This window comes from Ranitomeya variabilis, chromosome 3, assembly GCF_051348905.1.
Source record: "Ranitomeya variabilis isolate aRanVar5 chromosome 3, aRanVar5.hap1, whole genome shotgun sequence".
NCBI lineage: Eukaryota > Metazoa > Chordata > Amphibia > Anura > Dendrobatidae > Ranitomeya > Ranitomeya variabilis.
The window spans coordinates 215,262,018-215,279,180 of record NC_135234.1 but is presented as its reverse complement, the minus strand read 5'-3'; the positions used below and the strand labels follow the sequence as shown (position 1 = coordinate 215,279,180).

The 17,163-nt window shown below is 46.3% G+C and overlaps 1 protein-coding gene across 1 annotated transcript in view; it reads left to right on the top strand.

The window, feature by feature from the left end:
• Window positions 1–400: 400 nt before the first annotated feature.
• Window positions 401–17,163, top strand: part of EIF2D (eukaryotic translation initiation factor 2D) — a 56,655-nt gene continuing 39,892 nt past the window's right edge. The window contains exons 1-2 of the mRNA XM_077295161.1: window positions 401–692; window positions 3,697–3,887. Of these exons, the coding sequence (XP_077151276.1) occupies window positions 637–692; window positions 3,697–3,887 (247 nt within the window). The 5' untranslated portion in view covers window positions 401–636. The remainder of the gene's footprint in view (window positions 693–3,696; window positions 3,888–17,163) is intronic.

The window sequence follows — 17,163 nt, the reverse complement described above, 5'->3', positions numbered from 1 at the left end:
AAAGTTGGACGCAAAAAAAATGCAACTTGTTGCGTTCTCTGCGCCCAACGCTTGCGGCCATGCGCCGCAAAACGCAGCACAACGCATGTCCATGCGCCCCCATGTTTAATATAGGGGCGCATGACGCATGCGGCGACGCTGCGGCGCCAAACGCTAATGTGAACGTAGACTAAGGTGAGCCGCAAACACACCAGAAAATGATGCCTGTCAGAGCACACGTCACACGTTCGCTCTGCCGGCTCCATTATGGTTAATGTCCCAGTCATAATCCTGTTTTGCGTGGAATTCGTGACCCATGAATGTGCAGAAAAGCACAATGTGAATGCACCCAAGGGAGACGCACATGTAGATGTCCCCATGAGACAACCATTTCCATGGGGGCATTGTCTGGCTTGCACCCAGGTGCTGTATAGGGGGCTATCCAGTAACCATAGCGATACACGACAGAGCTAGGCGTCCTCCTACGGTGTGTCCGCTCAGCGGTACGTTCCGAGTGCCCCATGTTTCCTGGGGACAGCATTGAGAGAAGGACCAAACATGGCGGCTCCCAGGGAGTGATTCATGCTATGTGCAGACACCGGCTTCTCCGCTCTTTTTCCCTCCCGTTTGTTGTCGCTGTCTTCATAGACTTGAGTCATGTTTGCCAAGCCCGTCAAGGTGAAGTCCAACACGGCCATGAAAGGCTCAGACAGGTGATGTGCGCCACAGTCCACCCTTCCTCCCCTGTGCCGGCCCAGCCATGCCGGCGGGTAATGGTAGATGCACACAATGTCGCCTGGACTAGTAGAGGGGTTCTATTTATGGGTGATGTGGGGCAGCAAATGGACGCTCTCTCTATTTTGTAGTAAACATTTAAAGGGGCAGTGCAGTGTGATAGAGAGTAGTTCTCTGCTTTGGGTTCCCCTTTATAAGCTTGACCCAATAGCTGGCATGTAATGCTGCTCCCCAACACCCCACTGACAGATTGGTGACTCAGGGACCCTGAAATGTAGACAGCCCCTGTTACTGGGAGATATATCGTACAAGTCCTAGCTGTGTGAGGTGACTGAACACTTACACTGAAGGGTAACTCGTCCCCCAAAGCAAATTTATAGGGGCTTTTTGGTACAGGATGGAACTGCTGCAGCCATTTCCTGGGTTCGGCAATAAGCCCAGTGCTTTACATGTGACATCACCGCTGGGCGCTGTAACATAGACTCGGAACAATAACTACGGCCAGTACACGCCCGTCCCAGCAGCACCATGTTCATATTAGTTTATGGGTCAGGTGAGAGCTTCCACTAACCTGCGTGTTGGTGATGTGAATGAAAAAGGCTGGTTACCTGCTAACGTTACTAACTAAGCCAGGAGGAGGCTGGTCTGGCTATTGATATAAGCCAGTCAGCCCCCTTCATGCACTTCACCTACACAGCAAAGTGAAGTCAGCTCTCGGCTCATAATACACTACTTCCAGCAGAAAACGTGATAGTCATTAGGAAACTGATACAAAAATCATAATAAACTGCCTTTATCTTATGTAGATTGTTCTGACATCTCCTTGTCCCTCAGCTCTATCCTCTTCATTTTGATAGCTAGTGCAAATCGTAGAGGTTGAACACCGCTGATGGTAAAGTTTTGACTTACTCTTTTAAAAATCACTTTACTGTCAGTAAATGACAATTTTTTTGACTCCTTAAAGTGCAGCTGACACTCGGGTCACTTATTTGATTGTGTGCTGAGATGTGGAGTCTTGTAATCTCTTTCTACCAAGTAGAAGAGAACTGTGGCTCTATTGTAGCCACATTGTTGAGAGTGCATAATGGAAGTGAATGGCAAACTCCAGCACTTTTCTGGAGGATGAAAAAATTCTCTCTCTTTCCCCATCCTCCTCTCTCTTTCCCCTTCCTCCTTTCTTTTCCCCCCTCCTCCTCTCTCTTTCCCCTCCACCTTTCTCTTTCCCCTCCACCTTTCTCTTTCCCTTCCTCCTTTCTCTTCCCCCCTCCTCCTTTCTCTTTCCCCCTCCTCCTCTCTCTTTCCTCCTCCTCCTCTCTCTTTCCCCCTCCTGCTCTTTCTTTCCCCCTCCTCTCATAACCCCTCCTCTCTTTTCCCCCTCCTCTTGTCCTCCCTCTTTCCCCCTCTTGTCTCTTTCCCCCTCTTCTCTCTCCCCCCTCTTCTCTCTCCCCCCTCTTCTCTTTCCCCCTCTTCTTTCCCCCTCTTCTCTTTCCCCCTCTTCTCTTTCCCCCTCTTCTCTTTCCCCCCTCTTCTCTTTCCCCCCTCTTCTCTTTCTCCCCTCTTCTCTTTCCCCCCTCTTCTCTTCCCCCCTCTTCTCTTTCCCCCTCTTCTCTCTTTCCCCCTCTTCTCTCTTTCCCCCTCTTCTCTCTTTCCCCCTCTTCTCTCTTTCCCCCTCTTCTCTCTTTCCCCCTCTTCTCTCTTTTCCCCCTCTTCTCTCTTTTCCCCCTCTTCTCTCTTTTCCCCCTCTTCTCTCTTTTCCCCCTCTTCTCTCTTTCCCCCCTCTTCTCTCTTTCCCCCCTCTTCTCTCTTTCCCCCCTCTTCTCTCTTTCCCCCCTCTTCTCTCTTTCCCCCCTCTTCTCTCTTTCCCCGCCTCTTCTCTTTCCCCGCCTCTTCTCTCTTTCCCCGCCTCTTCTCCCTTTCCCCGCCTCTTCTCTCTATCTCCTCTTCCCCCTCTCTCTCTTTTTAACCCCCACCCTCTCTCTTCCCAACCCCCCTCTATCTTTTCAGATAATTAACTTATGGGGATCCAAACACTCTAGCACCATGTGATACGTAGCGTTGCTCGCTACTTGATCAAGCACCTCCATACGCGATTAAGTATCGAGCACGTTCACCCATCACTAGTGGTAACTTGTTCATCAGTGGGAGTCCGACCCTTGGAACCTGCTCCATTTAGCAGAGCATGGAACTTTTAGGGTATGTGCACACGTAGGTGGGATGTCTGCGGATTTTTCCACACCTGTTTTTGTAAATGTGCAGGTAAACCGCACTGCGGATTAACTGCGGAAATACCGCAGATTTACCGTGTTTTTTGTACAGATTCCACCTGCGGTTTTACACCTGCGGATTCCTGTTATTGAGCAGATGTAAACCGCAGCGGAATCCGCACAAAGAACTGACATGCTGCGGAATAAACAACACAGCTTTTCCGCGCGTTTTTATCCGCAGCATGTGCAGTGCGGATTTTGTTTTCCATAGGTTTACATGGTACTGTAAACTCATAGAAAACAGCTGCAGATCAGCAGCGTCAAAACCGCTGCGGATCCGCAGCAAAATCTGCAGTGTGTGCTCCATTCTAACAAGAATAAGGGTATCAGGGCACCTTCTTGACCTCTGGTCCATCCCTATGGGGCTGCCGAGCACTGAATTGAGCAATGGTCAGGTATCCAACCTATCGTGCCATTTTGTAACAGGGATAAAAATACCCAGTCAAAAATAAAAACAAATTCCACGTTCTTCTGATTGTTGCGGGTTCCAGCAGTCAGACACCCCCCAATCAGCAAGTTATTCCCTCTCTTGTGGGTAGGTGATAACTTGTTTTAACCAGACAACCTCTTCAAAAGTCTTTTGTGTCCTCACACATAATAGAAAAATCCTCTAGAGCGAACATGTAAAAGTAATAAAGTAGTTTAGGCCCTTCTAGTTTTTTTTTCAGCTGTAGATATGTGTAAAAGTTGTGCTTTAATGGCATGTTATATTAAACAGGAGAAAACTGCGAGCTGACATTAGCTCATCATTTCCTGCTCTGAGCTCCGAAGACCTTTCTGAACTTCTGCCACCCAAAGAAGAACTGAATACTGTTAAGGTGTATGCTCACAAAGGAGAGGCGCTGACCATCTACGTCCACAACAAGAACCCCATCATGTTTGAGCTGGAGAGGAATCTATATCCAACAGGTGAGAAGGAAATACTGAATGGGTATTTGTTATATTAACTTTACATTTCTTACACAGTGCCACAGAAAGGTATAGTGGCATCGGAAATATTTTCAGTGTACACTGGTTTTTCCTGTGTAATAGTAAATTGAAAGCACACCAACACGACTGCTCCATAAAGAAAGAGAAGCAGCTGATTGTATCCAAACAGTCCTCACTAAGGGTTTAATTCTTGAAAATCCAAGATTGCATCCTCGTTTATCATTTGGATGAAATAAAGCACAAAATAAATTCTAATAAAAGTTCATTATGATGCAGTGTACAGCACAATTATAAGGCAATTTGTACTTTTGATGATTAATTTTATTATTGAACAACTACAGTGCTGTCAATCCAAAAGATTAATGAACCTGAATATTTAAGAAAGTACCGCATATACTCGTGAATAAGCCGAGACACCTAATTTTGCCTAAAAAAACTGGGAAAACTTATTGACTCGAGTATAAGCCACCTATGAATTGTCCCCTAATCCCTATTCTGGTATGCATGGCTCATTATTCCCACCTTTGTCTGCATGGCTCATTATTCCCACCTTTGTCTGCATGGCTCCTTAATCCCATCCTTGAATGCATGGCTCCTTATTCCCATCCTTTTATACATGGCTCCTTATTCCCATCCTTGTAAGCATGGCTCTTTATTCCCATGCTTGTCTGCGTGTCTCCTTATTCCCATCCTTGTCTGCGTGGCTCCTTATTCCCATCCTTGTCTGCGTGGCTCCTTATTCCCACCCTTGTCTGCATGGCTCCTTATTCCCATCCTTGTCTGCATGGCTCCTTATTCCCATCCTTGTCTGCATGGCTCCCATGACAAAAGCATATATTAAAAAAAACATCCTACTTACCTTCACTATGCGCCCTCGCATCATCTCGTTATGGCTTCCAGCAGCTCCTGCGGCCGGGCGATCACGTGTCCCCGCTCATTAAGGGAGTGAATATTTACTCTCTCCAGCCTATAGGAGTGGAGAGAGGTAAATATTAATTGCTTTAATATGCGGGCACCCGTGAGAGTCCGACAGCTGCTGGAAGCCGGCGGCTGTGGCTGTAACTGTGCACGTTATAAGAGAGATGAATATTCATTGCCCGTGCAGTAAATATTCATTTCTCTTTAGCAGCGGACACAGGCTTTAGCCGCAGCCGCCGGCTCCTGCCTCCTGTGACCCGCCGCTCCCTCTACCCCACCATAAACTGGGACAATGCCTCGTGTATTAGCCAAGGGGGGCATTTTCAGCACAAAAAATGTGCTGAAAAACTTGGCTTATACACGAGGATATACGGTAAAAGTGAGGTTTTGTCTTTCTTAGTAGAATATCTATGTGTGATGAATAATTATTGTGCAACTATTAGTGTGCAGAATTATTATGCAAATATTGAAAAACTTAGATCTTCCCATCTCAATTATTTATTTTGTGAGAATAATAAAACAACTCAAAATGTACAAAAATGGACCTGTCACTTAAACAAAAATATCAGTGACCAATATCGCTCCCCGTTCTTTTCAAAAACCGTCATAAGTCTTCCATCCACGCGCTCTGTCAGTTTATTAATCTATTGATCAGTTCTTTGGGCAGCACCAACCACTGCCTCCCAGACACTGGTCAGAGAGGTGAACTGAATTCCTTCACTGTAAGTCTGCCATTTAAGAAGGGCTCACAAATTCTTAGTAGGGTTTAGGTAAGGTGAGGAAAGGGGTCATGTCATTATTCATTGTTCTTTTAGGCCTTTGTCCTGCATAAAAAATCATGGTTCTCTCAAAAGTTGCAGACTTCTTCTTGAACCTCCGCTTGAAGAAATGCACTTCTAAAAACTGTCAGTAGGTTTGGAAGTTTATTATAAGTCCATGTTCAACCTGAGAAGATCCAACTACCGTATATACTCGAGTATAAGCTGAGATTTTCAGCCCAAATTTTTGGGCTGAAATTGCCCCTCTCGGCTTATACTCGAGTCATGATCGGCGGTGGGGTCGGCGGGTGAGGGAGGGGGAGAGAGGACTGTCGCATACTCACCTAGTCCCGGCGCTCCTGGCGCTCCCCCTGCCCGTCCCACGGTCTTCGGTGCCGCAGGCAGCTCTTCCCCTGTTCAGCGGTCACGTGGGACCGCTCATTAAAGTTATGAATATGGACTCCACTCCCATAGGGGTAGAGCCGCATATTCATTTCTCTAATGAGCGGTAACGGTGACCGCTGACAGAGGAAGAGGCTGCGGCACCCGGAGACCAGCTGTCCGGGATAAGGAGCCAGGGACCGCGCCGGAGCAGGTAAGTATGTCATAGTTACCTGTCCGCGTTCCACACGCCGGGCGCCGCTCTGTCTTCCCGTCCTCTTGCTCTGACTGTTCAGGTCAGAGGGCGCGATGACGTACTAGTGTGCGCACCGCCCTCTGCCTGAACAGTCAGTGCGGAGAGACGCAGAGACGGGACGCTGAGGAGCTGCAGGCAGCAAGACAGGTGAGTATGTCATTTTTTTTTTTTTTTATTGCAGCAGCAGCATTATATATTGCACAGATTTATATGGAGCATCTATGGGGCCATACTGAACGGTGCAGAGCATTATATATGGCACAGCTTTCTGTGGAGCATCCATGGGGCCATAATGAACGGTGCAGAGCATTATATATGGCACAGCTTTCTATGGAGCATCTATGGGGCCATAATGAACGGTGCAGAGCATTATATATGGCACAGCTTTATGTGGAGCATCTATGGGACCATAATGACCGGTGCAGAGCATTATATATGGCACAGCTTTCTGTGGAGCATGTATGGGGCCATACTGAACGGTGCAGAGCATTATATATGGCACAGCTTTCTGTGGAGCATCTATGGGGCCATACTGAACGGTGCAGAGCATTATATATGGCACAGCTTTCTGTGGAGCATCTATGGGGCCATACTGAACGGTGCAGAGCATTATATATGGCACAGCTTTCTGTGGAGCATCTATGGGGCCATAATGAACGGTGCAGAGCATTATATATGGCACAGCTTTATGTGGATCATCTATAGGGCCATACTGAACGGTGCAGAGCATTATATATGGCACAGCTTTATGTGGAGCATCTATGGGGCCATACTGAACGGTGCAGAGCATTATATATGGCACAGCTTTATGTGGAGCATCTATGGGACCATAATGAACGGTGCAGAGCATTATATATGGCACAGCTTTATGTGGAGCATCTATGGGGCCAAAATGACCGGTGCAGAGCATTATATATGGCACAGCTTTATGTGGAGCATCTATGGGGCCATAATGAACGGTGCAGAGCATTATATATGTGGCACAGCTTTATATGCAGCATCTATGGGGCCATAATGAACGGTATGGAGCATCTATTTTTATTTTTGAAATTCACCGGTAGCTGTTGCATTTTCCACCCTAGGCTTATACTCGAGTCAATAAGTTTTCCCAGTTTTTTGTGGCAAAATTAGGGGGGTCGGCTTATACTCGGGTCGGCTTATACTCGAGTATATATGGTATATAATTTTTAGTAATACCAGCCCAAAGCTGTATCCACCTCCACTTTGCTGGAGTTGAAGTGGTGGTCCGCAGGCCCATTCATCTGGTTCATCAAGAGACACACTCATCTCATCAGTCCAAAGAACCTTTGCAAACTCTCTCTTCAGATATTTCTTTGCCCAGCCTTCATGTTTCCAATTATGTGTCTTGTTCAATGGTTGGGTTTCCGCCTTCCTTACTTTGGCCAGGTCGCTGAGCACCGAAGACCTTGGACTTCAGGGCATAACAGGGAGGTTGCAGTTCTGAATTATAACAGTCTAGTAGTTTTATGTTTGACTCTTCTCACATCTTTAGCAGTTAATGTGCGTATTTTTTTCTCAACACTGTTTTTGCGACCCTGTTGACTATTTGCAACAAAACATTTGGTGGTTCTGTGATCACGACTCAATAGCTTAACAATCTCAAGAATGCTGAATCCCTCTATAAGACTTGTAACAATTTTTGACTTTTTATAGTCAGTTAAATCTCATTTTTTGGCTGAGAAAATCAAGCTGCCTAATAATTCTGGATCCATTTGATAATGGGTGATGATATCCTTAGACCTCACCCTCCTCATTACCCAAATACACATCACCTGATCTGCTTCATCCAAGAAGCATCCAAGTTTATACAGCTTGGAGATGGAAAATCTGCATAAAAAAGGATGTATCTCAAGCCCCCTCAACCCTCCCATCCAGGATCCACAAGATTCAGCGACAGATATTCTAGCCAGGGCTCTACTACTGACTTACTCTGTCTTGAAGGTAGTGTTTGTGATTGTACATAAGTTAGCAGGTTGATGACCACGTCTATATTTTGTGGAAACATTTCTGAAAAGGGCACTAAGGGTCAAAAATCCTTGGGACAGATCGGCAAAGTGAACAGTATAGTATCATGAAAAGTGTCATGATATGGCTGGACCACATGACCAGAATCATATCATTTAATTGATTTCTGCCTATCTAGAAGACCACACTTCATCTTATCCAAGAGACTCAGGCTGTTTCTTACAGGATCATCTCAGGAACATTTTTCTTTTCATACACAGGAAATTACAGGGGTTAATTTATAGTTCTGTCACTCCCAGAGCAGGAGGCACATGTCTTAGGCTGGATGTAAATTTTTCCTATAATCAAGTGACCATCCCAATTACTAATTATTAGTTTCAGAAAACGTGATTCCTTATGGCAGGCTGCAGTAGGATGTTGTCTTCTTGTTTAATGTCAGCACCAAATGTACAGCTTAGGTCATGTTCACACGTTCAGTATTTGGCCAGTTTTTTACCTCAGTGTTTGGCCAGTTTTTTACCTCAGTGTTTGGCCAGTTTTTTACCTCCGTATTTGTAATCCAAAACCAGGAGTGGGTGATAAATACAGAAGTGGTGCATATGTTTCTATTATACTTTTCTTCTGATTGTCCCACTCCTGGTTTTGGCTTACAAATACTGATGTAAAATACTGACCAAATACTGAACATGTGCACATGGTCTTAGAGTCAAACCGATAAGTAAGAACTAGTTGCAAGTGATATCTTACAAAGTAACCACAGTCCTTGTCAGAGAGCATATCGCTAGTAACTAGAGAAAGATAAAGCTGAATTCTTCTCCATTACTACGGTAGCTGTTTTCTGTTCTAACCTGTGGACGTATATAGACCTGATTTTAAATAGTTCTTAATATTTTCATATAAATAAAAGATTCAATTCCCAGGTTGAAGCTAGCCAAGCGCTGTACTCTGAAATCTCCATCGGTCGTATTAAATTTAATTAGAGCACCAGTGGGCATGCTCCACCGCCATTCCACTTAGACAGAGAAATGGGGACCCCTGATTTTGTAATAGTGGGAGTGTGAGCAATCAGCAGCTACGGTAATTACTTTTTTCTCTGGAGGGGTTGATAAATTGCAGCCTTGGCACAACACTTTTAAAGGGATCTTGTCATGTACAGGAACACGATTTATCTGCAGGTATATTGGTATGCTATTTGTAAATATCATTCACTAGATGGTGGCCCGATTCTAACGCATCGGGTATTCTAGAATATGCATGCCCACGTAGTATATTGCCCAGCCACGTAGTATATTGCCCACGTAGTATATTGCCCAGCCACGTAGTATATTGCCCACGTAGTATATTGCCCACGTAGTATATTGCCCAGCCACGTAGTATATTGCCCAGTGACGTAGTATATTGCCCAGCCACGTAGTATATTGCCCAGCCACGTAGTATATTGCCCAGCCACGTAGTATATTGCCCAGTGACGTAGTATATTGCCCAGTGACGTAGTATAACGCATCGGGTATTCTAGAATATGCATGCCCACGTAGTATATTGCCCAGCCACGTAGTATATTGCCCACGTAGTATATTGCCCAGCCACGTAGTATATTGCCCACGTAGTATATTGCCCAGCCACGTAGTATATTGCCCAGCCACGTAGTATATTGCCCAGTGACGTAGTATATTGCCCAGCCACGTAGTATATTGCCCAGCCACGTAGTATATTGCCCAGTGATGTAGTATATTGCCCAGTGACGTAGTATATTGCCCATCCACGTAGTATATTGCCCAGCCATGTAGTATATTGCCCAGTGACGTAGTATATTGCCCAGTGACGTAGTATATTGCCCAGTGACGTAGTATATTGCCCAGTGACGTAGTATATTGCCCAGCCGCGTAGTATATTGCCCAGCCACGTAGTATGTTGCCCAGTGACGTAGTATATTGCCCAGCCACGTAGTATATTGCCCAGTGACGTAGTATATTGCCCAGTGACGTAGTATATTGCCCAGCGACGTAGTATATTGCCCAGCGACGTAGTATATTGCCCAGCCACGTAGTATATTGCCCAGCCACGTAGTATATTGCCCAGCCATGTAGTATACAGCACAGAGCCACGTAGTATATTGGCCAGTCACTTAGTATATTGCCCAGCTACGTAGTATATTGCCCAGCCACGTATGTCACAGGTTAAAAAATAAACATATACTCACCTTCCGAGGGCCCCTTGTAGTCCTGTCGCCTGTGTGCGGTGCACGCGGCAGCTTCCGGTCCCAGGGTTGGTATGAGCGCAGGACCTGTGATGACGTCGCGGTCACATGACCATGACGTCATGGCAGGTCCTTCTCGTGCAGGCACGCAGGACCTGTGATGACGTCGCGGTCACATGACCGTGACGTCATGGCAGGTCCTTCACGCATAGCATCCTCAGCACCGGAACCTGCAGGCGCGAGCGCATCGTCGGACTACGGAAGGTGAGAATAGCAGGTTTTTTGTTTTTATGGAGGGGAGTATGCGGGAGCCGGGCACTGACTGCAGGGAAGTAGGGAGGGACTAATCGGACTGTGCCCGTCGCTGATTGGTTGCGGCAGCCATGACAGGCAGCTGGCGAGACCAATCAGCGACGCGGGATTTCCGTGACGGACGTTGCCGACAGAAAGACAGAAGTACCCCTTAGACAATTATATATTTAGATATCCTTTGTAGTCGGCTCAATGGAATAGTGGCTACAGGGAGAAAATGTAGTTATATCCTCCCTGCAGCTGCTTGCCTTCAGTTATCGGGGTGGAGCTCATAGATTTAACAGTCCTTCTGACAATACTAGGAGTATGGCTGTGATCACTCTCTGGAACATTAATTGATAGACTGCTCTATACATATACAGCAGAGCAGATTACTGGGGATAATCTGCAGACTGATAGCGTTACTAATCTGCCTGGCGCCTGCACATAGCCAAACGCCCTGGGGAGAAAAGGAACTTTATTCTCCCTGGCAGTATTTGATTTTCAGCGCCAGCGCTGGTTCATTCATCACTTGGAGAATACAGATCGGCGTCTCTAACTGTGCCCCCAGCCCTGACTGTCAATGGTTCTGAATTGGTTCTGGCTGTCAGTGCGGCAGGCACAGTTACAGCCGCCGCTCTGTATTCTCACAGCGGAGACTGAAAACGAATGTTGCCAGGGAGAATCAAGTTCATTTTCTCCCCTGAGAACTCGGATACGTGCAGGCGAAGGGCAGGTAAGTAACACTACTAATCTGCCGATTATCCCCCTATTTGCAGGTTAATAGCATTTTTACTGGTGACGGTCCTTTTTAACCCCTTCACGACCTATGACATATAAGTATGGCAAAGGTCATGTCTCTCCCTTTGATGCGGGCTTCGGCGCTGAGGCAGCATCTTTCCCGGCACATAACAGCTGATTTGATTAGCTATCATGTACCCCTAACAGCCGCAAGTGGAATCATGATCCATCAACGGTTATTAACTTGTTAAATGCCGCTGATAATCTCCGACAGCGTCATTTAACATGATCGCGATGGAAGTACGTCACAAACCCTTCCCATCTGTGCTCCAGCCACATGATCGCAGGGCGCTGATGGGTTAGCATAACAACCGGGGGTCTGCAGAAGATCCCTGTGCTTGTCATTGCTGAGCTGCTGAACACCGATCCGTGGCTGCCGTTCATAGAAGATGATCATATCTGCTACACTTAGCAGGGTGCTAGGAGTAGCACAAGAGATCATGCGATCGCAGCTTCAAATCTCCTAAGGAAGCTATTGAAGCAAGTAAAAAGAAGAAGAAAAAATGTTTTAAAGAAATCTAAAAGGACAATTTACCTCCCTTTTGCCCCTTCAAAATAAAACAATAAACAAAAGTAAAAATTAAACTAATCCGACTGGAAAACGATGTTAAGAGAAAATAGAATCAAAACTCCAGAATTACGTCAGTCAAGTCAGTGACTTTGACCGGGGAGTCACGTATATACAGTACAGGCAGAGCGGCTGAGTTCAGTGATTGGCTGCCATGTTAACAGCAGCAGCAAAGACTTAGCAATGGACCCAGGGAGGGTGAGTAAAGCAAACTGCCCCTGGTGACCGGGTATTTGTGAAAGGGGAACTCTTTTAAACGTTTGGACACATCTGTGCCATTGATGGGCATCTGTCATGTTTGTTTTTGTTATAAAAAGCTATTGTTGTTTGAAATTAAACAGTTTGTCCGTCCAAAACCTGTCAAATAAGGAGTAGACAAGCTGTAAGGTGTAGACTAGCTGTTAGGAGTAGGCTTAGCTGTTAGGAGTAGGCTTAGCTGTAAGGAGTAGGCTTAGCTGTAAGGAGTAGGCTTAGCTGTAAGGAGTAGGCTTAGCTGTAATGAGTAGGCTTAGCTGTAATGAGTAGGCTTAGCTGTAATGAGTAGGCTTAGCTGTAAGGAGTAGGCTTAGCTGTAAGGTGTAGACTAGCTGTTAGGAGTAGGCTTAGCTGTAAGAAGTAGGCTAGCTGTAAGGAGTAGGCTTAGCTGTAAGGTGTAAACTAGCTGTTAGGAGTAGGCTAGCTGTAAGGAGTTGGCTAGCTGTAAGGAGTAGGCTAGCTGTAAGAAGTAGGCTAGCTGTAAGGAGTAGGCTAGCTGAAAGGAGTAGGCTAGCTGTAAGGTGTAGGCTAGCTGTAAGGAGTAGGCTTAGCTGTAAGGCGTAGCCTTAGCTCTAAGGCGTAGGCTCAGCTGTAAGGCGTAGGCTTATCTGTAAGGAGTAGGCTAGCTGTAAGGAGTAGGCTAGCTGTAGGGTGTAGGCTAGCTGTAGGGTGTAGGCTAGCTGTAAAGAGTATGCTTAGCTGTAAGGAGTAGGCTAGCTGTAAGGAGTAGGCTAGCTGTAAGGAGTAGGCTAGCTGTAAGGAGTAGGCTAGCTGTAAGGAGTAGGCTTAGCTGAAAGCTGTAGACTAGCTGTTAGGAGTAGGCTAGCTGTAAGGAGTAGGCTTAGTAGTAAGGTGTAGGCTAGCTGTAAGGAGTAGGCTAGCTGTTAGGAGTAGGCTTAGCTGTAAGGAGTAGGCTAGCTGTAAGGTGTAGACTAGCTGTTTGGAGTAGGCTTAGCTGTAAGGAGTAGGCTTAGCTGTAAGGAGTAGGCTAGATGTAAGGTGTAGGCTAGCTGTAAGGTGTAGGCTAGCTGTAAGGTGTTGGCTAGCTGTAAGGTGTAGGCTAGCTGTAAGGTGTAGGCTTAGCTGTAGGGTGTAGGCTAGCTGTAAAGAGTAGGCTAGCTGTAAGGAGTAGGCTAGCTGTAAGGAGTATGCTAGCTTTAAGGAGTAGGCTAGATGTAAGGAGTAGGCTTAGCTGTAAGGAGTAGGCTTAGCTGTAAGGAGTTGGCTAGCTGTAAGGTGTGGGCTAGCTGTAAGGAGCAGGCTAGCTGTAAGGAGTAGGCTTAGCTGAAAGGTGTAGACTAGCTGTAAGGAGTAGGCTAGCTGTAAGGAGTAGGCTAGCTGAAAGGTGTAGACTAGCTGTAAGAAGTAGGCTAGCTGTAAGGAGTAGGCTTAGCTGTATGGTGTAAACTAGCTGTTAGGAGTAGGCTTAGCTGTAAGGAGTAGGCTAGCTGTAAAGAGTAGGCTAGCTGTAAAGAGTAGGCTAGCTGTAAAGAGTAGGCTAGCTGTAAAGAGTAGGCTAGCTGTAAAGAGTAGGCTAGCTGTAAGGTGTAGGCTTGCTGTAAGGAGTAGGCTAGCTGTAAGGCCGGCGTCACACTGGCGTATTGCATCCGATGCGAGATCATCGGATGCGATATGCTAATGACACTCTGCTCCTGCTCGCAGCAGAGCAGGAGCCGAGTGTCATGCGTCAGTGCTCCGATTCTCTTGCTCAGGGAGGATCGGAGCACAGCTGCGGAGGAGGCGGAGAAATGAATTTCTCCATCTCCTCCATTGCTGGGGTCCGCTTATAACGCACAGCACTCGGATGATATCCGAGTGATGTGCGCTGTCTCACTCGCACCCATAGGCTTATATGGGTGCGAGTGAGCCGAGAGTTTTCCTCGGTCCGAGACAATCGCAGCATGCTGCGATTGTTTCGGACCGAGGAAAACGGCCGACAAAAAGTCGGCTGGTGGGAACTGCCCCATAGCTGAACATTGGTCCGAGTGCAATGCGATTTTTTATCGCATTGCACTCGGCCGTTTAAAACGCCAGTGTGACGCCGGCCTTAGGAGTAGGCTTAGCTGTAAGGTGTAAACTAGCTGTTAGGAGTAGGCTTGGCTGTAAGGAGTAGGCTAGCTGTAAAGAGTAGGCTAGCTTAAGGTGTAGGCTTGCAGTAAAGAGTAGGCTAGCTGTAAGGAGTAGGCTTAGCTGTAAGGAGTAGGCTTAGCTGTAAGGAGTAGGCTTAGCTGTAAGGAGTAGGTTTAGCTGTAAGGAGTAAGCTTAGCTGTAAGGAGTAGGCTTAGCTGTAAGGAGTAGGCTTAGCTGTAAGGAGTAGGCTTAGCTGTAAGGAGTAGGCTTAGCTGTAAGGAGTAGGCTTAGCTGTAAGGAGTAGGCTTAGCTGTAAGGAGTAGGCTTAGCTGTAAGGAGTAGGCTTAGCTGTAAGGAGTAGGCTAGCTGTAAGGAGTAGGCTAGCTGTAAAGCTTGCGGCACTGAACTGCCGCTTATCAGGTACTTGTTTGCTGATTCATGGTCGTTTAATAGCATGTTTAGACCTGCACACGTCATTTAATATCAGTAATAGATTGTTCTCTGTGCATAGGCTGCTGTTGTGTTATTGACAGCACAGGTCCTGTTTATACAGCACAATGTGCTCCTGAGAACAATGATCTTTTAAAACAAAACATCTTTCACCTGAAGAACAAGCATTTTGACTCTACACTGCACAATATTTGGGAAACAAGTATTCTTAGGAAGCGCATTAATGCACCGTTAGGCTAGTTTCACACTAGCGTTTTGAGGAGCTGCGGAGGGCTGCGGACTTCCTCCGTGAAACCCCGCCCTCGGCCGCTAGCTCCGCCTACTTCTGCATGCGGCCGGCGTACCTATCTTTAACATTAGGTACGCAGGTCGGGCCGCTGTATTCGGATGCTTCCGTGTGCGTCGTTTTGACAATGCGGAGAAATTTTTTTTCTACAAGCTGCGTTCTACGCTGGTTGTTGCATCGTCAAAACGACGCATGCGGAAGCATCCGCATACAGCCGCACGACCTGCGTACCTAATGTTAAAGATAGGTACGCCGGCCACATGCAGAAGTAGGCGGAGCTAGCGGCGGAGGTGCAGTCGAGGGCGGGGCTTCACGGAGGAAATCTGCAGCTCCTCAAAACGCTAGTGTGAAACTAGCCTTAGACAGACTTGATCTGTAGAATCTAAGCTCCCTATGTCTGTTCACGCCCCAAGATTATCTTGAGCAAACCTTCCTAGGCTGCAGATCACCCAGCGAATGAGCAAAATGCTCATTTGTTGGGTGAAGTGATATTTTGTGCTGCACAAAAGATCCTTGTTCTCGGCAGCACATCATCCTGTGTTTAAGCAAAAAACAGAAAAAAAAAAGGCGCTGCTATGATGGATCACTTGGTGTGCGTCAGAAGACAGGCTTGTGTGCATTAACAGACTTTTAAATGACCACCGATTTAGCAAGCAGCGGATTGGTGGTCCTTTAGTGCCCTCGTTCAGGCAGTCTACACTGACTTTTGCCCTCTCATGCACCATCCTGTGGGTAGGTGATAATTGGTAATTGTAGGACAACGCCTGCAAGATACCCGGGTGTAGGTGAGAGTTGTGACAAGTCCATTGCACATGACCTACATTAGTGACACTGAGTACTAAATGCCCCTGGCTCCGTCATGCCAATGTGCTGATACCTGGATGTCAGCACTTCCTGCGAATCTCCGCATCATTTATGTTGCCAAACTGATAAATTGCTATGACTAGAGCCGATGTCATTAAAGTACACGTGAACTAGTGAAAGGGTTATGAGATACATCATTACCTATTTACACTCAGCACAGTGAATGTAGTCTTTGCAAAATGTGACTTTATTTTATTTTTTACAGCCACCAATAAATGATTGATATTTAAAGGGATTGTCCAGCTTTGGGGACAATTTTGTTTCCTTACTTAAAAGGGAAACAGTCATGTAAAATAACACTAATAACTTGCAGATATGGGGTTACTCTGCGGGTTAGTAGCGTTCTGACACCGTGCGGCCACGGGAGGATATGAACATTATTCCCCTCCCGGCAGCCTTGCTCTTTCAGTCACAGGAATGGAGCCGGTGTGGTTTCAGTCACCGCTCAGTGAGCTCAGTGGCTGTAACTGCTATGACTGACAGCAGGTCCGGCTGTCAGTCAGTGCCGGGGGTGCAGTTACTTCTGCCGCTGTCTGTACACTGCGCAGTGACTGAACCAGTGCCAGTGCCGTCCCTGTGAGTCAAAGAGCAAGGAGAATAAAGTTACTTTTCTCCTGGCAGCGGGGCTCTGTGTCAGAACGCTAATAACCTGCAGATTACCCCATGCACCTTAGTAGCGTTATACCAAATCATTTTTTGGCATTGGGTTTCATTAAAATTTTGTACAATTGCCTTCTGTAGCCGCTGTATTACATGGTCTATGGCTGCAGAATGAGGGAACATAAAATATTATCTTTATTTTATCAGATGTGTTGGGATGATGATTTTGTGGCTCTTAGGCTCCATTCACACATTGCTTTATTTCTGCTTTATTAAATAACTTGATAAAATGGTATGAATATGTAAAGTAAATAAATGGAGGTGCCAGTGAGATTAGAACTGGCTTGAGGTTGTTGTAAATCACTGTATGTGCTAATTGTGTATAGAGCCACCTTGGTGGGTGAGCAATGACAGAAAAAAGAATGGCTCTTAACACGGATCTTGAATTATAAAAATATATATATATATACAGTTTGTCCAAGTACTCGAGAGCCATCATTGATTTTATTATTTTATCTTCAGTAATCTAAAGGCAGTTCTTTGATCTGTGATCATTACAGCTGCAATCCCATGC